Source organism: Dromaius novaehollandiae, chromosome 3 (assembly GCF_036370855.1).
Source record: "Dromaius novaehollandiae isolate bDroNov1 chromosome 3, bDroNov1.hap1, whole genome shotgun sequence".
In the NCBI taxonomy this organism is placed as follows: domain Eukaryota; kingdom Metazoa; phylum Chordata; class Aves; order Casuariiformes; family Dromaiidae; genus Dromaius; species Dromaius novaehollandiae.
This window is the reverse complement of record NC_088100.1, coordinates 14,415,904-14,439,895: the sequence shown is the minus strand read 5'-3', so window position 1 is coordinate 14,439,895 and position 23,992 is coordinate 14,415,904. Positions and strand designations below refer to the sequence as shown.

At 36.8% G+C, this 23,992-nt stretch overlaps 1 protein-coding gene across 3 annotated transcripts in view; it reads right to left on the bottom strand.

Annotated features, from left to right (window-relative positions):
- NBAS (NBAS subunit of NRZ tethering complex) overlaps window positions 1-23,992 on the bottom strand; it is a 186,031-nt gene that overhangs the window by 79,030 nt on the left and 83,009 nt on the right. For all 3 annotated transcript variants that reach the window (XR_010388180.1, XM_064508451.1, XM_026097158.2), the window contains exons 39-41: window positions 22,746-22,822; window positions 22,070-22,207; window positions 204-433 (exon numbers count right to left, since the gene is read on the bottom strand). Coding sequence is in view for 2 of the 3 variants with exons in the window: in XM_064508451.1 (XP_064364521.1) it covers window positions 204-433; window positions 22,070-22,207; window positions 22,746-22,822 (445 nt within the window). In the remaining variant the exon portion in view is untranslated. The remainder of the gene's footprint in view (window positions 1-203; window positions 434-22,069; window positions 22,208-22,745; window positions 22,823-23,992) is intronic.

Here is a 23,992-nt window from a genome sequence, read left to right as displayed (position 1 = left end):
CTTGAGCAACATTTCATTTGCCTGGAATAGTTGAATAAAAACATCTCAATTCATAACAGCATTCCACTACAAATAGCCAAAAACAACTGGGAACTTAACAACCCCTCTAAGAGTCAGCACTACTGAAAATTTACTTTCCTGCTTTAAGGCTTAAAGTAGCTTCATTTAAAAATAAAAGTATAAGTGGAATAGACAGTACTTACTCTGCCAATCCTAGTATAGTTTCTCTCTTGTACTGGCCATCTGCTGTAAACCTCTGCACATCCACTCCTTTGCCAAGCCCCTGAAGGACCTGAGCTTGAGTAAAATCCAGCAGCCGTTCATTGTAGTAATGCAACTGATCTATCAGAGTTGCTATCTCTTCGGGCCAATCTGCCTGGTCATACTGAGTAACATGCTTTGTGACCATCTTAATCAGCTCTTTTGGATCAGCCTGTGAAATTAATTGAAAACAGATTAAAAAAAAAAAAAAGTTAATTTCTGTAACAAATTTACCACTCTATAATTCATCTGATGCTCAGAACTGAAATATTTCTTTATTTTTTGGTAAGTTTCAAGTACAATGGAATCCAAAATTTTCTGTACGGGGTATTCTCCACAACTTTGAAATCTGTCCCTTTGGAACGTTTTGGAGTCACTCTATATGCTACAAAACTCACACAAATTTACTTAACTAAGAAGAACTTCATTGTGATTGAATTTGGTTTAAAAACCCTTAATTTTATTAACAGTGAACAAGGTAGCCAATTTTTAAGACACTTTGATAATGAAAAAGCTTTGCAAATCTCTCCTTTATAAACACTAATAATCTGTCAAGTACAAACACTACAAATAAATTTACTTATAAACAAAAAGAACTCCAGAAATCTACCTCAAAAGCAAGAATGGAACCAATATTACAAACTGCTGAATATTTTTCTTTAATTACTAATTTTCTGACATGGTTTTATTTTATGGAATAAATAAAAGGAATAGCTCAGTGTTTTAAGCACTCAAGCACTGACTACTTGTAAACAGCAGGAAGTGTTGCAATATCTGAAAACGAAGCACAAAAGGCCTGTGAATTAATGGTCTATGCCCATTCATTTTGTACACTGACAACTGAGACTCCCAGATAATCTAATATTGACCGTCTATGGATTAGAACACCTTTTGTTTACAGAATAAGCAAGTTTTATTTGTGATGGAAGTTTTCTGCTATAGAAATCATACATTCAATGCATATTTAATTAACCACTAACTTCTGCAGTCAAAAACCCACGTATCAAAGCAACACTTTAGAACAGCAAATGAATACGGTATAAGCATTTCAAATGGAAAAGGAACCTGTATGCAGTAGGGAGTTTGCAATTATTTCAGAATCCGGACAATAAGTATGTCTAGACATCTGCACTTGGTGGTGATGGAGAGGACCTTGTGATTTATAATGAATGACTCAACACTCAATACCTTGATTTTCTCTCCTCCACAAAAAATGAGGCCACCAGCAGGGCAATGCCCCCAAGGTAGCACTGTGACTTCTGCGTGGCACCCACTGAGGAAGGACTGCCACCTACAGCATCACCAGTACATTTTGGTGGATCTCACTGCATTACAGTAGGTAATTGGAGTATTTCTAAAAGAAACAACTCATGTAACTGCTATGTAACTGCTGTGATCTCAGAAATTTTGCTGAGTGTACTGGACAAGCACACTTCATTTTTATTAACAGAATGATTCTGTTGAATTGTAAGCCGAACTTACAATATGAACATTAATTACAGTGCACAGCAGGGTACAACATGGACCAAATGTTTGAACCTTGAGGCGTGCCTGAACTTTTCTATGACTTGCTGCTCAATCTGAATTATTTTTTTTTCAAGTCCCAGATGATAGGCTACTCACCAAGCCATATTATCTGCTACAGGACATCCTTTTTCCTCTCCACATAATACTTTTCTGAAACCCTCTAAACATCGTGAACTCATTGATTATATAAACATCAGTAGTTCAAGGTTACTTAGGAGATTGGTAACAGAATAATAAGAACTTATGGAAATGAAACAGGCCATCAGAATGGTGTCTCTACAATACAATTATAGTATCTGAAAACCAATCCACGGACTGGTATCTAATTTTAGGTGATCGTCTAGAAAACAGAAGAGCAGGGAGGAAGCAAAAGACAGGACAAGATGAGGAAGACTGTTCAACATAATTGCCTACTTAAATCCTCTATACAGCCCATAGAAATGTAGGTGCCTCTGACAACCTGATGGGGGTAAGTTTGGTCTCCCTACCCAGGCTTTTACTCTCTCCATTAAGAAAACAAGAATTCAGCATCAGAAGTCTACTTGTTCCAGTGATAATACATGGAACCAAAAGGACCTGTTAGGTATTTGCATTAAAACAAGATTCAGTTTACCTAGAGCTACTCTTGGAATGCATGCCCAGCTGTGTGGTTAAAGTGCACTGATGCTGATGGGGACACTATTCCTTCTCATCCTTGCTGATTTAAGTCATTCTTGACCACTTCTAGTTTTCCAGGGTTTTCCATAAGGCTTGAGTTTGAACTCAGACTTGACTGCCATTCATCAAGGATTATTAAAGACAAGGTAGATCTTGTGACTTAGGAAGTTCCTGAGCACAGATTCTGGGAACCAAAGTATGACTGCATCCTCTCTCTGATGCACTTTGAGGGTGGTCATCTCATTTGCCTTTTATGAGATACTTCAGGAAAACCAGCTGTACACTGCCTCCATTTTTTGTTCCAAAACTTCATCCACTATCTAGGTACAAATCTGTACATCACATCGAAAAGAACAAATCAAAACAAAGAAACCAAAATTCACCACATATTACTCCAACCACATCTTCAAAATGTTTTAGTCACTTCCAATGACTCCCAGAGAAAGATCCATTTTGACATTCAAAAAGTCAGCTTAAGTAGTTGAAATACAGTCAAGTGATCTTAAACATAAAAAGCAGTTTATAATAGAAGCATACAGCAACTTGAATCATGTGCATTTTAATTCTCTAAAATATACACTCAGGGTTAACACCTTTCCTTCTCTGTGAAAAGTGCTTGGTTTCAAGACAGCAAGTTATACATAAGAAACCCATTTCGCTGTCTTGTTCGACATACTGTATCTTTTATAAAGTAAAGAAGGACAATCTTGAAAATAATTTCAAACAAGGATGCCAGAACTCTTCTTTGAGAAACACCTTCTGAAAATGAGAAGGTACCTTATTTTTTTAAGCCTTTCCTAATTAGTAAAAAATGTTTTGCAGCAAGGCAGAACTAGTAACAACGGTTACTTACAACGGTAAGTTCAAATATATTACTAAGACAACTACATTTCAACTATATTTTTGACAACTCTTTTCTTCAAAGTATCAGTCATCCACTTTTAATTTTCAAATTCTTTTTTGTCTTCTGCAATATTACTTCCAACCATAATAGTCCACCAAGTTGTCATCCTCTCATTAGACATCTATCACTGACACCAACATTCATTCCCCATTGATTACATTTCCCCGTAAGCATCCTTGTGTTTATGCTTCAAAGAAAGACCTGAAGACTATCTGATCAGCTTAATCATATTCCCTCTATTGCTTTTGCCAAATAATGCCTACAACGATGCAATGACTAGTCTGAAGTTCTGCCAAAACCACTCCATATCAAACTGATGAGTATTGTTTCATTATTTTTCGGATCTGAGCCTATTTTACCCCCTGCTTCATAATCAGGATGTAATAAAATAAAATTAAGAAATAAAATAAAAGAACCACAAGACATCTCAAAACCTGCAGAAAACCTTGGGACAAGTACCAACTTTGTGAAATTGTAGTATTACAACAAATAATAATAATGATAAAATGTTATGGGGAGATGAAGATAAGAGAGTAGAAGATAATCTATTGTACATGTTCTTGCAGAACAATGAAGCTTAAAGGATCAGTGATGTATACATGAGGAACGAGGAACAAAAAAAAATTATGTTGATGTCTGCCATCAAGATAACTGCTTCTCAGTACTAGGTTCTCTTCTATTTTTTAAAATCCTGAAATATGTTAAAAAAGAGATGGTTCAAAAAAGTACCATAAGAATGGTTAAAAGGACTTAAGAAACATACTCTATAATAGATAATACATTCAGAATCTGAGCCTATTGAGCTTATTAATGATGGAATTAAACAGTAATTTGATTATATCCAGTTAACAGGTATAAGGCAAAAAAGTGCAACACCTACACTCTTCAATGTAGTAGATAAAAGTGTGATTATCTGACAGCTGGTAAATTAAGCTATACACATTCAGACTAAAGACAGAATACAAGTTTTAAACAGGATTTCTATATTACAATCATTTTCCAAGGCATGTGCTGGATTCTTCATCACCAGAAATCTTTAAATAAGCATTGTCCTCTTTTCTTCCCCACAAGACTCATACTGTGAGCTATCACAGTATCTAAAGTTAAAAATTAGTTTAGGGAAATCCTACACCCTACTTCGAGCACAAGCCTATACTACTTAACTGCTGTGAGACTTTCTAGGTTTTGAATCTGTCCCAAGTTGCAGTTGTTTGTAAAAAGCAACTACAGGAATCATGCACTGTTTTTCTTCTTTTACACTTGTCATCTGTTTACAGTCTTAAAATGCTTTCTTAAATAACAATGACGTTGCCTGTGTACTATTCATTAGGCATTCAACACAAGCTCAATAAGAAAACAGAAAATGCTAAAGTGTTCAGTATCCAGTTGCATAAACTTGCATTTCATAATTTTAAGTATTATTCATTCTTTTACATCTTCACTTTTTGAAAATACATATTTGAAAGAAACAAGAATAATTCTACATCAATTAGATATCTAGCTCAATTAAACACGATGTCTAGTTCTAGCAAACATGAAAACAACAACAAAAATCATTAAAGCTGTATTGCCAGTATTTAGAAAAGTCTTAACTGTTTTTAATTGAAAAGACCCTAACAACTGGCTATTAATAGTATCTAGCCATAAAGAAAATTAGCAAAACTGATAAGGGTTGATGTTTACTGCAACATTCATGTGGATTACAAGTTCTCTGAATTTCTTAAAACTGTAACACATGCATCTGAAAAAAAAAATCTCTAGAACTTAGTTGTGCACTGTTATCTGTGCTAGCTTTTCAGATTTTCTCAGATACCAGAAGTAGTGCCTACGTGTCCAAGTTCCTGCTTTGTCTCCCTGATGATCCACACCAAGGCTTGCCTATTTTAAATATGAACATAGCAGCAAACGCAGGCTAAGATAAGTCTATAGCAAAGCCACTACAGATTACGCAAATGTGCTACACTCTTAACCTGTGACTACTAATAGTGTTGCCAAGGCAACGGGGAGCTGCTCATGAACCCTCTGCCCATGTATTTTACTCATCTATGAAATGTGTGCAAAGCTTTCTGCTACAACAATATTGTTTTGGCAATAGCAAAGCAATCTAGTATAGGCATTGCTTGGAAATAAAAAGAGAGAAAAAAAGAAAAAAAAGCAGTCACCTACATGAAGCTAATTTTTAGTTCCATGGCATTAGATATGACTTAGCACCCAACACAACAAGTAACCGTGGATATTACATCAGCTACTTACGACCCATCATCATAGACACTGCAGTTGCCAATAAGAATTAGCTGGGGATCTAGGTCCACCCGACTAGATGTTGTAAAGTGATATCTTCCTCTGAAAATACAGATGGATCTGTGAAGCCCTTCAGAATCTGTATATTACCATAATATGATAAAAGCAACATTGGTTCCAAAAACAGAAAAAGATCTTGAATTTGGAATTTGTTCTGCCTGATCCCTAAAATAATCTTCAGTTTTTAATTTCTTTGGCAAAGTTGCTACTTTTTCATCTCTCATATCTCTTTAAAAATCCTTAATTCAGACACAACAAACACACAAAAAACCCAAAATATGAGAATATGAAGTTAGTTTCTCTCCTACTCCTCTCCCACTCAGGAAGTGGCAACAATTTTACAGCTATAAGAGATAAATAATAAAAAAGATAGTTCTAATGAAAGCATGCCATTGATAACACTAGATCAACATAAGGCCATTTAGCTTGTTTACTTAAAGACCACGAATCTCTCAAATTGTTCCAGAAAGGCACATTACTCTTTTGCTTTTGTTTTCAAGTGTGAGTGAACTTCAGATTCTGATCTGCTCAAAGCAAAAGATAAAATGTACAACTCAGAAGGAAGATAGGAACATTTCAGAAATAAAATCTTTATTGTCACATCATTGAAGTGCAAGCATAAATCAAGTTTCTTTGTCCTCCCACTGCTGCAGCTACCTATAATGTCAGGTGACAACAGCACACTACTTCAGGATCAGCTTTCACAGCCATTTTTCAAATGAATACAGAAAACAAGTCTCTTCACCCACCACACCAAGTTAACGTATAAGGATAACTACTAGAACACCTTATATAAGCCAAAAGATGCTTCAGGATACAGTTGCACAATCTAACAAAAATGAAGTAGAAATGAGCCAGCAATTTAATAATCCTCAATTATCAAAACCTCTAGGAAGGTCTACTTTACAGAATCACAGAATGGTTGAGGTTAGATGGGACCTTTAGAGGTCATCTGGTCAAACCTGCCTGCTCAAGCAGGGTCACCTAGAACAGGTTGCCAGGACCATGTCCACTTGGGTTTTGAATATCTCCAAGGTCAGAGACTCCACAACCTCTGGGCAACCTGTGCCAATGTTCAACCACCCTCACAGTGACTAAGTGTTTTCTTGGATTCGGATGGAGTTTCCTGGGTTTCAGTTTGTGCTCGTTGCCTCGCATCTTGTCACTGGGCACCACCAAGAAGAGTTTGGCCCTTCAGATACTTAAATACATCGATAAAATCCGTCCCCCCCCCCCCACACACACAAAGTCTTGTATATACTTGTATAATCAGAATAGTAAAACAATTTTCTACTTCAGATTTATAATTTTCTATGATCCATCATCAGTTTTTGTCACATATTCTAATGTCTCAGGTATATTTAAGTATAATGATTTTAAAACCTATTCATACACTTAAAAATGCTTGTCGCGACACTACTGTACATAAGTGATTCCAACAAGCTGTTTTGAAATGTATTCAGAAATGTCAATATGGATATTGTACATCTGGAAATGGATTTATGTACTCCACTTCCACAACTTCTCTTCTTCCCTTTGCCACAGATTTCATACAGATTTCTCTTTCTTCCCTGGAACTGAAACTGGACGCTCTATAACTTCATTCCAGATGTATGAATAAAGCAAATGCTCCTGGATCACAGCTTAAAAGCCACTCACGCTCCATGCGACCAATTTTAAAATGCTTCTGAATATCTTGCCCTCAGCTTAAATGAAGCTGTATAAAACAGATTACACAGGCAGGAGTGACTGTGAGGATTCCATAGTCCTAATCTCCTTAGGGTTTTAAGACGAGTATTAACTTGAAAGACTTCTTTGAATTTCCAGGGGAAATTAATAAAAAGCATATAGGTGTATTTATACTGACGTTAACACAAACCAATTCATGATGAAGAACAGCTAAAATCAAAATAGTTGGTAAATTACGGGAGGAACATGAAAACACAGGTAAACACTTCACAGAAAAGCACTTGCAATTTCACCAATATTGGAACTAATTATTTTTATTCCAGAAATGCTGCTTCCTCCCACCAGCAGGGAATAAGAACCTACAAAAACAATTCAAATCTCAAACATAAGATAAATGACATTTCATTTCATGCAAACATGTTTTGTTTGTTTATAAAGAAAAATAAGTTGAGAACGCAGAATTTGAAAAATGGCTGGAAAATTATAATATTTCAAAAAATGGAGTCAAAGAAGAACAAATTTCACTTATTTTTTAATGCAGGAATTTTTTGGGTTTGGAATAAGAAACACTAAAGCATAAATATTTGAAGACTGAAACACTTGGAATATAAAGGCAGCACACTACACTGTTGCATGAACATCATTATGTGGAGGAAACAAACTGGATCTTAGAAGGACAAAATTTGTCCAAGTGGCCAGTATGAATAAGCACAGGATATAAGTGGAATCCTAGAAATCTTTTTCTGTAAACAAAACCTCAAAACTCAGACTGAATGGAGAGGATTGACGGTTAAACAGTTAGTTTTGAATTATGAAGCAGATGTTGCTAGCACAAAACCTTAAAATAATATCATCTGCTGTTTTCATTTATCTTTCAGAAACTACGCTAAATGAGAATTCGAAGCAGTGCACAACAACTATTATACAAAACCATGCTCTACAGGATTTTCTAACTTCATTTGCAGAGGTACCAAAAATCACATGCTAGAATTATTAGACTACTCAAAAATGGGGGCAAAAATGCAGCTAACAAATTTAATTCATTAATACATTCTGTTTTAAAGTCAAACGGCCACAACAAAATGAAGTCACACATTGAATATCAAGATACCTGCAGTATTTATAGACTCCTGAATGCTAATATGTATATGTCATTCTAACAATTCCCTGGAATTTGAAGATATTTGAAGGTATTTTATGGCAAATTCCAAGAAGAATTAAAGAAGAAACTTGGCTACAAAAGTAACATATGACCTTTTAGGAAACAGCAGCAGAAGAAATAATAACAGAGTGATGTTAAGTGCAAACATAAAACCTGAGTTGTACGTTAAATCAACTTATTTTCCCATACAGAAACCTGTATTGCTGCAGAGACAATAAATAAATTAATTAATTAAAATCCAAGGTTGCTGCTAGCAATAAAATATAAAAAAATTATTTTTAAAAAGTTGTCAAGGCAGTTGCTTCCACAATTACATTAAATTGTGTCTGAATATTTGAACAAATTGCTCTGATGCTCTGTTTCAATGGTTTTTTGCTTCTTTTTCAAACGGTTGTTCTAGCAAGGGAGAGAAATAACAGTCTATTGAGAAGAGATTTTGTTACCTTCTTTTCTGTCTTGTGTTCCCTTACAGACAATCTATTAATGGGTAGGATACCAACAAGTCAAGTTTAGGCTGAAAATCTCATCACTTCATTTTACCTGAAAGCTATTTTAGTGCATGAGGTATGAAAGTTTAAGATGCCAAGTGAAAGACGACCTCTGAAAATACAAAATGGGTATATTTTACCCTAGTGGAAGAATTATTTCACATTTGAAGTCACCGTTACTCTCAATAAACAGCGTCACAATTTAGGTAGTCATCCTAAACTTTCATCTCCCTTTCTCTACACAATCCTTTAGTTTTGTCTATGAACAAACTATGCTATGGATGTTCTTTACTCTTAATCTACATGGCATCAGGTATAGTAGCATACAGACTTCAAGATAAATAAATTACTAATATAAAACTTAAGTACAATATGATAGAATTTTAATTTCCTAAGTATAGTATCATTTCAATTTGTATAGTTACTCAACTGGATACATGCAAGTGTATCTACATTTTACTATTTTAAAGCTTGAACATTAAATATTCTAGGAGCTACCTGACAAAACAGAACACCTATATCTCTCCTTCCCTGTGAGAGTTATTAAAATGACAGAAGTCAAATGTTTTCTCATCCTACTCCTGGGGCACTGCCAACATTTCTGAGTAAGAAAACATGAATTTTTCAGTGACCACCTTCACTTTTTGCAATACAGATTTTCATGAACAGCTTCCTAGGCTAGTCTAAAAGTGCTAAGCTTATTCAGGCCAAATTAACATTTGTCCTCAACTCTACATGTACGCACACACAGGCACACAAAACAAAAAACAAAACAAAAAACTCATAGAACCACTACAGACAAAAAAGTCAACTGTCTTACTCGATGGAAATTCAGCATTGTCTGGTGCTCCCAAGTTACTTATGTTGCCAGTCTAGATGAATAACATTTTGTTAAAATATTATGTTCTAAGCTGAAGTATGTTATAGAAAATTTCAATCAGGTTGCGTGCAAAATCAATACTGTTCACACCTTTACATTAATCTGTAAATAATGAAAAAATAGTATATTCACTATGGAAAACGATGAACCCCCTAGTTTACTTCCAAGGCAGGTTTTAAAGTGAAATAGGTGTCCAGCACTGTCCAGGGTTTTGATAAGAATTTTTAAGAGGGGGTGTTTGCTTGCTTGCTTGCTAAGCGTTAATTTAAGATATCCAAGCAAATTTGAGCAATCTCTACAGTACTGCCACCTGAAATTGACTGACTGCAGAAAGCAGTTACAGAAGCACAGAAGAAAAAGTAAAATAAGAAGATAAAGCCAGTTGACTCCAGGAAGGTTGCTTCAAATGGCTGTCAGTTACCTTTATACTGTTTCGTAGAGAGGAACAAAACCCCTTGCAAGAAGGAAAATATTACTACTTATTCCAGCTTCCTTGTATGAAAAGCCATGACTATGTCTCCTGAGGAATACAGGCAAGTTAGACCTCAAACCTCTGCTGAAATGAAAAGCTCTTTTGAAGATTCCGGTTTCTAAAAAAGTATTTATGAACAGCTGGCTCAAGAACAACATTTGCTCTGCTTTCAGAAGTAGGGTTTAACACAATATCTCATACAACTCTTGAGAAACAAAACCGAGCAACCTTGTAGCAATTTCTTTTTGAGCACAATTTATCTTGAAGAAAGAACAGGGCTCTGTTTTGAGTGACCTAAATGTTATTTGGTCGGATCTAAGAATGATGGTACTTTGTTGTGCACTTAACAAAGAAACATGACGATCTGTGAAACACCCATTTATCTGTATCAAACACCTCAACCAAAGGAACATAGCTTACTACTTCAGGGATCACACTGGACAATGCTCCAAAATCTCAGCAATGACTTCTAGCACAGAAGAGCTTATCTGAATTTTAAGCCTTACTATGAAGCATTTTATGAACTCTCAATTTTCTGTTGTTGGCTCTGTTATTCATTCACTTTAAAAATGTTTATTTGTGAAATATTTGTTGAGGAATATACAAACGAAAGAGAAGGAGCTGTAGCAGCTACAGGAGAACTCAATTTCATGTAACGGTCTATTTTGAAGATAAATCAAAATCAACTTTGGACAAGATTCTCAGCCACTTGGGACAACTCACATTGGTCATTGGTCTCTTAGGCATGACATGATAAAGAGTAAAATCCTAGACAGGACAGAAACATCTACAGAAGCATTTACTATGCCACACTGTAATAGCATCATCCATATTCACTTGAAAACAACAGTTACAATCTGTAACTTAAGTTTATCATAAGAAATTTTATTTCAGGAAGAACACTGTTATGCCCAAATGAATTACAAGTGTGTAACTTCCTTTACAAAGACTGCAAAAAATTTCTAATTAAAATATTATCTGATATAATGAAGTTCTTTTCCTTAAAGAATACACCCAAAGAAGAAGACCATTATGAATTTGTAGAGACAGAAAACATTCCTTCTCAATTTTCAGCTACTTTCCTACAGGTTTTCTGCAGTGTGCATGAGAAAGCTTTAATATAATTAAAAGGAAGGAAAGAGCGTTCAGGGTTGCCCAAAGGCTTTAACTAGTGGAATTACTTCTTTTACTCCCAGTTTTGAATGGACTGAGTACCATCCAGAAATACTTATTGAATGGAACTTTCAGTAACAGTTTTAGTAAAGATGGTTAGATGTTCAAACAAACCCAGAACAGCAGCATATCTGAAGATGAGCAGAAAAATAAGCAGCCCAGAAGCCTGACAGAACTTCAGCAGCCAAACCGATGAGATAGCTCAGTAGAGTTGGGGTTCTCAAGTTAGAATTTGACACCTGTGATAGGATCTAGTCTACCTGAATCTCACCTACATTGGGCCTAAATTCTATCTGAACCCAAATAATAAGCCAGACTACTTATTTTCCATCACTTCCTAAATCTAACAACATCTCAACTCACCAAGCAACTTAAAGAAGTTAAAAGTTCCTTAGATTTCTAACTACAGGAATCAAAAAGTGCTTAGAAGTTTCTTTTCTTCTCAGAACAAGCACTCAAGCACTCTTTCTCCCTTTGTTTGTTGAAGTTATGCTCGCTTTTCTCTGAAGACTGTAACAAAATGTGGATGTAACAATACAAGCAGTGTTGATTTGTTTCTTGTAGGGATTTTTAATTGTCCCTGTATAAAAAACTGAAGTGATTCACTCTTTTATTTTATTGTTCCTTTCGGGGAAAAAAAAGCAGAACCTCCTAAAAGCTTCAAGCCTATATTTTTAATATTTTAAAACATCAGTTTTGCAGTCTTGATAGCATGATAATGGCAATTTATGCAGAGTAATCCTATACTATCTTCAATTTCTGAAAGTACTGTAACCTCTGACTGTGTCTATAAGTAACTAAATTTAACAAACTGTGTCTGTAAATACCTATAACTGTGTGATTATTCATCTATTTATTTAGTAGCAATTCTACATTAGCAAAAAGGTATACCTAAGCTGCACACAGAACCCTCATTAAGGCTTTTAAGAAATAAGAATATTTGCCTTTAAAGAGGAGTGAGCTATGATTCTAACAATTATTTTAACATCAATTCATCCATTTTCCTGATTTCTTAATGTAATAAACATACAGCAGCTGAAAGAAAATAGTTCAACAGATCATAAGAGGATACAGAACCCTTCACCTCTCTTTCAAGTTTTGTTGCAAAAGGTAGATGAATATGACAAGATATACATGACATCACACAACCAAAGTGAAGCATTCCCCCATTATGTGACAGGTGCACACACGAGCATACAAAACACAGCAGCAGCTTATTAGGATATGCACACTGATCTTCAGGGGCAAAACTAGATTAATTACAGGTGGGAGCTGAGGATCACACTGCCACACCAATGAAGAACATCTGCTGGGAATTGCTCTGTACCTGAACAAGACTTCTGTCTTCCAAAACGTATTTCACAGAAGGCAAAAAAAGCATTACAACAGTATGCTGTTGTATGACGGATAAAATATGATGGATAAAGGCCCAATTACAATGTCAGACGTCCATCAACTAACAAAGCAGCAGCCCACTGTGTTAACAACTGTTTACTGAAGCTCTTTGAACTCAAACAAAGCATTGTCCGGCAAAATAAACATGGCTCTTTAAAAATTTCCCACTGCCATCCTTTCAAACACTCTTATCACTTCACACTACCTGAGAATCATCAAAACCTTAAGTTCCTCCAGCCATCTCTTATCCCACCTACTTCAATCCATCAACATTTTTCTCTTTGGTTTCCTCCAGCATACTACAGATCTTGCTCATGTTTTGCCCCTCTATGGGTTACTCACTGCCAAAATCCATGTGTAAGGGTAAAAAAAAAAAGTGAAATCAAAAAGAAATCCCATTTGGATATCTTAAGGCATATTCAGAATGAGCATTCTGTCTCTTCCTTGTGTTTCAGAAACCAGGGAGATGCTGAACAATTAAAGATTCATATATCTACAGTATTACAGACAGGCTAGCCATCCAGTCTCCTGATACGGCCTTATATCAAGATTAACTAGATCAAGATTTCCAAACGATGTTTAAATGGCAAACACGGTATATCGTTTTTTCACCATTCTTTCTTTGTTAATTCAGTAGTTCTAACCTATTTAACATACACCCTCATTATCTCTCTGAGACCATAAAACAAACACTCAAGCCACTTCAAGGAAAATTCCTTCTTCATATTACTGGAATCAGTGCCAAGATTAAATGAGAAGCCCAAAAAATTCAGGTTCTAGCAGAAGCATACAAGTGCCCTGAAAATATCAGAAAGCATAAAAAGCAAGAAGGCAGCATATCAGACATGCCAGTTCTTCAGGAATTAAAAAATAATTCTGAAGTGCAGATCAGCTGCATGAAACCCAGAAATTTTTGTTCTTCTTACTTGCAAATTGTTCTGGATCTTATCTCATTGAAAGTTCAAATCCAGGTCACTAACTGCTGTAGAGCTAAAATCTGTATTTAATACACATCTATATTTGATGTATATGGCAATGTCTCAATGAGAACAAGTAGCAAGGACATACTATTGAACAGTCTAGTAGGTAGCATAATCTTTACATAACCAGTACATGAAAAACAGCTTGCTGAAATATGAAGTGGAGAGTGCATGCTTCCAAAAATATTCTTCTCTACCGTCACTCTTTCCAAAAGTTAGTAGCCTTTTCATATAATGAAGTCTAGAGATCAATAAACGAAAGAAAGGAGCTATTACTAGACTGAAACAGTCAGGCTGCAGAGGTCTATTTAATCTAGCGTCTCTTCAAGATCCTCACAATTTCTTTGGTAAAAAAAGCTCAGATTTAAAATTTTCAGGTCAAAATAGAAACCATAATTCAAAAAGAAAACAAAATAGTCTAGAAAACCTCTGCACAGCTCAGTGGGGAAATTAAGGCACCTATCATGTGGAAAGAGACATGAACAGGCTCGACGAAACAGAAAGCTTGTCCAAATGAAGAAAAACAGGAAAACCCACAAAACGTGATAGGTCAAGCAAGACATTAAAAGGGAAAAAGAAGGAATCTGAAAATTACCTTACAATGAATGGTTAAACTGAAACTAAAAAGCTCTGAAAAGTGACTCAAAATCAGGAAGCCAGCTAAAGAAGTGGTATGACTACTTGGCGACAAGGTGTTGGGGGCATTCGTGTCTGTAGCAGAGGAACTCTACGAATTCATTATGTCAGCCCTCACTGCTGAAGATATGGGAGGCAGAGAAAACGGAAGAGTTAGATCAATTACAAGAAAAGAGATGGAAAGTGCCAGACTAATTGGATAATTTATGTGTTAGTATGCCACCATGACCAGATGGCCTTCACTCCTGAGTTTTCAAGGAACGTAAATGTGAAACTACATCAAATTGCTAGCTAAGGCGCATCACTGAACATTACAAATAACCACTAGGCCAGAGAGGCTGGACAGAAGTGTAACTCCTGTCTAAAACAGGGATCTTGAGGGAAACCTGCAAACACAGGCCAGTGAGTTTTACAGGCCATCACTGAGTACATGCATTAACAGTTTGGTGAGAAAGAGTCAGCACAGCCTCTGTAAAGGCAAGTCTGCCTCATTAGTCCGCTAGTCTTATAAGCATACGGACAAAGGGTACGCCACAGACAAAGTGTAGACAAATCCTCCAAACAAGGAGGCTCCCCACCAAAGTCCAGTCAAGAAACTTAAGTTCCCATAAGACTGGAGAAAAGGCCCTTTTATGGACTGAAAGCTGGTGAAAGGATAGAAAGCTTAATGGTCACTTTTCAGGGTAGGGGAAAGACAGCAGTGAATCCTCCAGGAACAAGTTCTGAGATCACTTTTATTCAACTTCTCTGTCAATAACCTTGAGAAGGGATAAATAATCAATATCTAAGCTTTCAGAAGATAGTAAGCTCTTTTAATTATTCAAGTGTCATGCTACATGTCAAGACCATGGTGTTTGGACTACTTTGATTTTAAAAAAGCTTATCTAAGATCAGTTCTTAGCGTGGCACTTAAAATCCATGGTGCCTTCCCTCATCATTCTCCCTCCCCTCGTTCTCCTCCCAGTCAGACAGCACACACAGGAATGTCAGTGGGGAAGTATGCACTCCCCTCACTCCCCATTTTGCCTTCAGAACCATTAGATGTGCACAGAACCTAGAAACAGGAGCATGTACCAAACAATAGATGCACATATCTCAGGTGTTAATGGATAATAGTATCTGGCCACGTATAAGTAGTGCTGGATATAAATAGCAGCATGAAAAGAAAATGAAGCTCAGATTGTCCTAAAACAAGAAATAGTGTTTAGCGCAAAACAGTTTTGGGTGAATAAGAAAAAAGTAATTTTAATGTTATATGAAGGCAAGGACAACCCAAAGCCTAGCAACATAAAACAGAAGATCCAAATGGTGAAGCAAAGGGGAGAAATCAAATTGCCAAAGGGAATTTTCTAGTTTTCAGCATCACTAACTGAACAGAAAGAAAGGCAAAGAGGAACTAAGTCCTTGAACCTTAGTAGTAATTGAACCCAAAGTAGTAATAACAGCAAAGAAGATCATGTTTCAAATCTGCCATAAGCCAATAATACAGAGCACTACCCATTAACCATTTACAAAAGACTTAGTGCTAGCTATAGAGTTTAGGAACAAAGAGCTGAATGTCAAGACAGAACGAGACAAGACAATCTGATGTAGTTTGTCAGTTTTGCATATTAATGTTAATAGACTCCAGCAAAACTTCATGTATACAAATCCAATTTGAAATTAAAAATATATATTACTTATAATGAGTTAAGTTCACAGGTTAAGAATGAGGAAGGATATTACTATTAAGTACAAACCAACATTCAATTGTTTACCAGCATTAGATTTCTGATGAGAGAGAACCTCATCTCGGTTGTATAGACTTATCTGCTATGTGGACTACAATGCCATGTAATAAAGAGGTATTGGACCTCATCCAATACGGGTAATACATATGGCAGCTCATAAGATCTGCCCTCTGTCCTTAGACTTAAATTTTGGACTGGCATAGGTATTGTATAAGTCTTTATTTTCAATATCCTATTTCCAGAATATCACCTAAATCTGTAGGATAAGGACCATGGATCTGCTTCTCTGGCTTAATGTAACTGCATTTATAATTATGGTCAATCTTACACAAGTAAGTGACAGAACTGTCTTGGGAACTAGGTCAAGCATGCAAAATGAACTCCCATAAGATCAACACAAACTTCTATATATCTGGTTCCAAGTACAAAGCACTCTTCTTTTAACCTTGCTTTTGTTAATACAAAATAAACAAACACATACCATCATGTAATAATTTAAAAACCGTTCTACATGCTGGTTTTTTCCTCTATGGGAAAGGAGGTGAGAGAAGAAGCCACACATGACAGATATTTGTCACAGTCACTTAATGCACTTAAAGCCTACAGATGTCATTGTGGTGATGGCAAGGATACAGACCCTCAACATAGTTCTACTGAGGAAGATGTGAATTGACAGAAACAATAGTTTGAAAGTTATAGGAAAAAAAGAAAATGAGAAACAGCAATGTGTATAAAATACACAACAGTTGTGATATAAACAAGGAGAAAAAGGAAAAGCCAAACCAGAACCCCTCCCCCCCCACAATTCTACCTCTTATATAGAGTTAGAATAGAGGCTTCTCTAAGCAGCAAAAAAGGGAAGCAGGTTAAGTGTGTAAGCACAAGTTCATGTATAAGTGCACCATCATACCTCCCTTCCCCCTCTCAAAAGCTAGTTAAATCAGACTAGTTAATTCTGTGGAACAGAATTTCCTGCTTCCTTAACAGCTCTTGGCATTATTAAAAGCATCCCAGAGAAGAATCACTGAGGTTACTATTTCAATATCTTGTCAGTTACAACCCAGAGAAGGACAAGAATAAAACACCAGCTTGCTGTTCTCTTGAAAGAAAATAATAAGTAAGGGAATAAAAAACCTACTTAAGAATTTTCTGCTAATAGCTTCTTCCCTCATCCATTATTAATGGCAAAATTCTCCATCCCCTCTTGTAATTTAGCAGTATGTGCTGGAACTGTTGCTTGAGGCACCAAGAATAAACCTGCTCTCCCAGCTAAGGTCAGTAAAATACTCTTTTCCAAAACTGTAGAAACACTTCAGCATTAGATTATTAGCATGAAGACAGGAACATAATATATTAATTAACCTTAGAGTAATTAAACTTCTTCACTCCTTCTTAGAGAAAACAAACCCCCAGATATCTGCATTCTAGTCACTTATCAGATCAGGAGGACAGGACAACTGAAGAGATAAGCTGTTAACAGAAATAAAATTACCAAGTAAATTTCTTGCTCAGCTGTGCAGCTTCTCCCCTCATTCATCATGAGTGAAAAGTAGTGAGCAGTGAATCAGAGTGGCAGTACGAAGGAATGCCGAACAAGAACTTAGCATACTCTTAGCATATAGACCAGACTACAGTTTTGACATATAATGGAAGGGATATGCAAAACCAAGCACTACTACTTTCCAAGCAAAGGGTGATTTTGATTAGCAAGATTTAGAAGATCAGCTGGGCAACAGGTATCTGGCTACAGGAGAGGAGGAGTGAATTCTGTCAAGCAAGGCACCTGGTACGGCCGTGTCTGACTGACACTTTGGGCCAGCGCCACAAAAAGCAGCAACAAGTTACAGTAGTCTCAGACTCCCAGTTTGTGAAGACAAAGGTGCTCACCTGCCAACGAGACCTGATGTCTCAGGAAGTTCATGACTTGTCAAGGTCTGATCTAGGACTTCAGAGAGATTAATTGCTAAGACCCATCCAGTCCTCACACTCCTACTTTTTGCTGTTCGTGGATGTGGGTAAAATGATACTATCAAGGTAGACATCTTGATCTACTCATCAGGGTGATTATAGCACGAGGTGACTAGGATAAAAAGAAGTGACTTAGCTGGTGTTCTCCTTTACATGCCAGTCAAAGAGAATGACTCAAGCAGCAGTCCATCCTGCAAATTAGCAGCTGACTGTGTGGCTGCTGTCACCAGCAGGCTTTGGGAGTCTACAACCACAGGACCCTTTTCAAGGAACAAAGACTACTGGGTCTCCCTGACAAAGTAGGGAGAAGAGCAGCTTTAGCAACAGGTTTCTGAACCTAGAGAGGAAGGCTTGAAACTAATCTCAACAGTGGATGGAGACCAAAGCCTGAAGAGAAGTCAAAGAACATTGGTTAGAGGACAGTAAGCATAGGAGGCTCTCACATCCCCCTTGAGAAACAGGGGTCTGGAGCCCATCTAAACTGCCCGTATACACAGGCAAGCAGCCTGGAAAACAAACAGGAACAACTGGAAGTCCATATGCAGTCAGAGGTATGACATCATTAGATTACAGAGATGTGGTGGCATAGCTCACATGACTAGAGTGCTGTGATGGGATGGATGGAGACAGGATATTTACTAAAGACAGGACGAAACGATGATAGGGGCGTATGTTGTATGTGAAAAAGCAGCTTGAATGCATGGAGCTTTTCTATTAAAGGTGATAGGCTGGCCAAGGCCAGAAAGAGGGACATTGCAGTGGATATCTCCTACAGATCACTTAAGAAGAGATGGACAAAACTCTTCAAACAACCGGAAGATCACAGGTCCTGATTCTCATGGGGAACTTTAATCTCCTCGACATCTGGTGGAACAAGGAAGGACAAGACAGACTAGGAGATTTCTGCAGTTTGTCAGGCACAGAGGAAGAAAAAACAGTCAGGGAACATGATATTTGATAGCACACTTCTCTGAAGGAACCAAAACATGGGAACATTTCAGAGTCTGAAGGAAGAGAGGATGGCAAACAAGAAAAAGAAAGAGCCTGGACTTCAGGAGGCTGGACTTTGTCTCATGGCAGCCTCCTATGAGACCTCACATTCAGTTTTCTGCACAAGCCAAAGGGGCCAAGGAGACCTGGCTGATCTTAGAATCATAGAATACAGGGACAGCTTCCACAAAACACAAGATAGTCCAATTTGATGTGCAGAAAGTAGATGCAGGAGTGGGATTCAGCCACAGTGACCTGTTACCAACTCCTAACTAAGCTCAAAACCAAAAGGAAAGATATGAAAGAGGGAAATAAGGATTAATTTAATAAAAATTAAATTTCATAAGGATTTCATAAAGATGAAAGAATATAGAAACAGAATTATCTCTTTTCCGGGAGAAGTTCTAATTGTGGCAGAGGGCAGAGGAAAAACACGAGGAGAGTGATTAAGCATTACAACAGGTTGCCCAAAGGGGCTGTCAATTCTCCATTCTTGGAAATAATTAAAGCTCAACTGGCCCTGAGGCTCGAAGCAACCTACTCTGTCCTTGAAGTCAGTCCTGCTTGGAGCAAAGGGTTGGACTTCAGAGGCCCTTCCAAATAAAATTATTTTATGATTCAGTTCTTAAAAATTACCCTTGAATAAGATTCATTCATCTTACATGAACATGACAACTAGCACACACAATCAACATTCTGGATATTTTGCATTACAGTACTCTGTAAGAGACCTACATTACAACCAGAATTCCAGGGTGCAATTTATACCCATTTTGCCAAAAACGTTTCAAGCAAGTTGCCAGAAACGATAACAAAATGTAATGGAAGAATTTTTCGAAGGAGCAACTGGACTGAATAAAAAGGTTCCCAGAAACAGATCTACCTTTCTCACAGCACTGAAAATCTTACAGTGTAGGGAAAACATCACCATACAATCTGGATTTGAAGGCTGTTGTCACAATAAGCCAGATCTGTACATATTCAGTCATTTGTTAAATATCTGACTAATCCTCAGACTCCTCCATCTCCCTATATGGATGCTCCTCTCAACTTTTTTAAGTGTATTGAGAGTCTCCTCACATCTCTGTTTCACAGTGTAAATTGAGCATTTAAATCTCTTTAAAACTTGTTTTATCTTTTTTCTATGACTGGAGAAAAAGGGAAAAAAAAGATTTAGTTTTCTCAGAAGCATCAGTTCCTATTTCTCCTTTTCTACCTCACCAACAGTCCCTCACTAAATACCCTTGGCATTGGTAACAACAAATGTATTCTCCTGTAGTATTTCTCTCTCTCTCACACACACACACACACACTCTGAGTAGAGGCCTCTTTTTTTCATTGTTTTGTTTCTGTTTGTCTTATCCACTCAGTTTCTTCTCATACAGTTGTTTCCAAAAGATACTGTTTAAAAGTAGTACTCATAAACACAGCACATATTCTTTTCAGCAAACAAATTAGAATCTACTACTTATCATATAGTCACATGCAGTGTTTTACCAAGATGAAGTGAAAGATTCAGCCAAAAATCATACTGGTATGAGATGAACTACCTGCTGCTGTTGAGAAGATTTTGATTATTAAATGGCAATCTGAGTAGAAATAGTTGAAGCTTTAACATATCTGTCCATATTCTTATGACTTATTCTTTAGAAAGGCTACAAAGCTTCTTTCAGAAAATAAGCCTGTCCTTCATCTTCACTCATAAGATGGAAGCTAAAGTAATAAAAAGCATCTTTTTTTCATTTGCCTCACAGGAGGCAAACCTAGGCTGAAAAGAAAGATATTGTATGAACACAAATGAGTTTCTTGCAACCAATATGTTTTACAAGATCCATGAATTCAGTCATGGTCTAAGTTTTGATTTAGCTTTTAAACAGGAGGTAGCAGAATGCAAATGCCTATAAGAGCACGAAAAGTTGCCCAATTGCAGAAATGGGCTAGCATCAAAACTCTGCAAATCAGAAGTTATTTTGTACATGGGAAAAATGCCCTCCTCTCTTTCATGCCATGATGGTGACTAGTGGAAACTGCCTCTTTTCAGACAACTTGTGGCCAAAAGTGCTCTTTTAGCTATAACACAGAATGCTAGGCTGAAAACTATACAGGACAGAGAGGTTCTCTACAGAAGCAAAGAGCTGGTGTAAATTCAGAAAGACTCTCTTGGAGTCTTTCCAAGGCTCCAAAGAAGGAAAGTGTGTTCATCAGCCTGACTTTCACTCAGTTTTCTTAGTAGGAATAGCAACTGGTGCCTTATTAAACTTTTGCACGTCACCTCTTAAGATTTAGTGCAGCATTTACTGATTGTATAACTGTCTTAATCACAGGTGACAAATAAGAAGCAAAGTTGTACTATTTCAAAAAAAACAAAAAGACACTTGTCGATGGAAATCAACAAGTTAATCAAATGAATATTAAAAACAACATGTAATCTAAAATATAAAACATACCTCAAGAAAGGCCATGGAAACTTTTTGAACAGCAAGGTTCGTTCGTAAATGGACATCTGACTAATCTAAGAAAGTACTGTAGTGTATGAATATGTCATCACAAGATGACAGTATAGGTTATGCTCATTTTTTGCTCAATATTTATAAGCTACTTTGAACATGGACAGCGCTGCTTACTATAAAGGATGCTTGATACTGCACATCAAAAGCACACAATATACTCTTCCAGAAATTGTTAAGTACCTGTCGTTTACAGCATTGTACAAGAATAATTATGCATAGTCTAACAGGCTGTTCACAGTGTAAGTCAAATCAGCTCCTTCACAGGCTTAACTAACATACTGGCTTTTTAGAATAGCTTTAATGCTGCCCATTAATGAATATGGTTTTAAAAGGAAAGAGCACTAACCCTGTAGAGGGGGTGGCATTTGTCCTTGAAACATGGTGCCAAACGAGCATAGATCTGCAGGCTATAGTAATAACTTGCCAGCTGGAGAGATAAAGCAGAATGCAATTGTTTTTCAAAGCACTTGTTGGCATCTACCACCTAGGAGAAAGAGAGCATTTATTTAGAAGAAAGAATTAGCAAGCATACAACATTAAGTGCACAAACTTTCTAAAAGCTACTTGCTGCGATTTAGAAATAGTTCTGATTCTACGTGTTTTCCTGGCACAGAAGTAAATCAGGAAAAAAAAAACCACCAACAAGCAAGATTAATAATGATGCTTTCCTCCTCTTGCTCCAACCACCTACCCCAAACGATTTTCAAACTGCAGCTCTTTTTCTTCTGTACCACAAAGTTGTTATCCATATTTCTGCACTACATTAGAACTGTCAGTGAGATGGTGCAACTCCTATTGTAACTAAGAAAATGTGTCTTTTCATCAGTGCCATGCTCATAACCCAATTCAAGAGCATTTGTTAGGAAGTTCCGTGAAATGCACCAGCACGATTTTTTTTTTAACTGAATTCAAGAACACAAACTTTAAAACCCTAAGGAAATCACATTTTCTTGTAGAATTTTGCAATGCTATGAATAATCTTTCCTAGCAAAATTATAGCAATAAAACCACTATTGACTTACCTGTGGCAGTGCAAGGAGATAGGCAAGAGACAAGGCCATATCGTTTGGTAAAGCATCACTTGCCAGCTGTAGCAGAACTGCAAGACATAGGAAGGGGAAATAAAGCTTTAATTACTGACCCATCCAGCCTTGACAGTTAGCAACTGAAATATTTTCAGTTTAACCATATTTTATTAGACGCTAGCTTGAAGCACTCTATACATACTTAATTAAACACTAATCGGAGCAATCCAGAAACAGATAATATGTAATTAAACTGCAGCACAGCTTTACGTTGACTTCCAGGCAGAGTGTTTTATGCATTAACCAAACAAGAATGAGATACTGCAGTAACAGATGCTAAACAAAGCCACTGAAATATCATCTGCACCGATCTACCACACAAATCTGTTGCTTGTAAAAAATCAAGGCAATAGCGTAACGCTGAGAACACTATAAGATACCAACGAGAAGAATGGTACGAAATGTCTTCTCTTCAAGCCTTAGCTCTAATTTGCTTGCCCCTGAACACAACAAGCCATAATAAGTGAATAAACAAAATCAGTGAAATAAAACAAAATATGCACGAGAATTCCCAGACAGATTAGGGACACAAACCAGCTGATTTGCCCCATACATATTGCAAAGTTCCACACAGAAATCATTTAACTGTATCATGGACAATTATATCCAGACTGTGTTATCAAACTGATGAGGCACCAACAGTCTATAGATAAGCTGACCTAACTTCAGTATCAACGGAAAGGCATCACAGGCTAGACTGGGTTCATTTATAGTAACATATAGGTAATGAAAAGAGAAATTTCCTTCCATCTCTGTAATATCAACATTTAATAAATTTCAAAGCTAAGCTTAGAAAGTAGTTGAGGAAAATGAACAGCAGTTGTTATGAACAGACTTAAAGCTGAAAGGATGGACAAACCGCACTTTTTGTACTGAAGCAGACCACACGAGTGCTAGGTCTGGTTTTCCACTTCTGCTTTTCTGCCATTAGGTAAACATGAGGGGAAAAAAAACACATCTACCAAAACCTGTGAATATAATGCTTAAAGCCAGATTAGCTAGCCTCTTTCAGGACACTTTCATTTCAAATGAAACTGGACAAAAGCTAAACAAACAAACAAAACCACTCCAAACAATAACTTCCCAGGCATTGCAGGAAGAAATATCAGCACATGGACACAGGAGAAACAAATACAATCAACAAAGAATAATGATTCTGACTATAAGAAGATTTACTTCTGGTA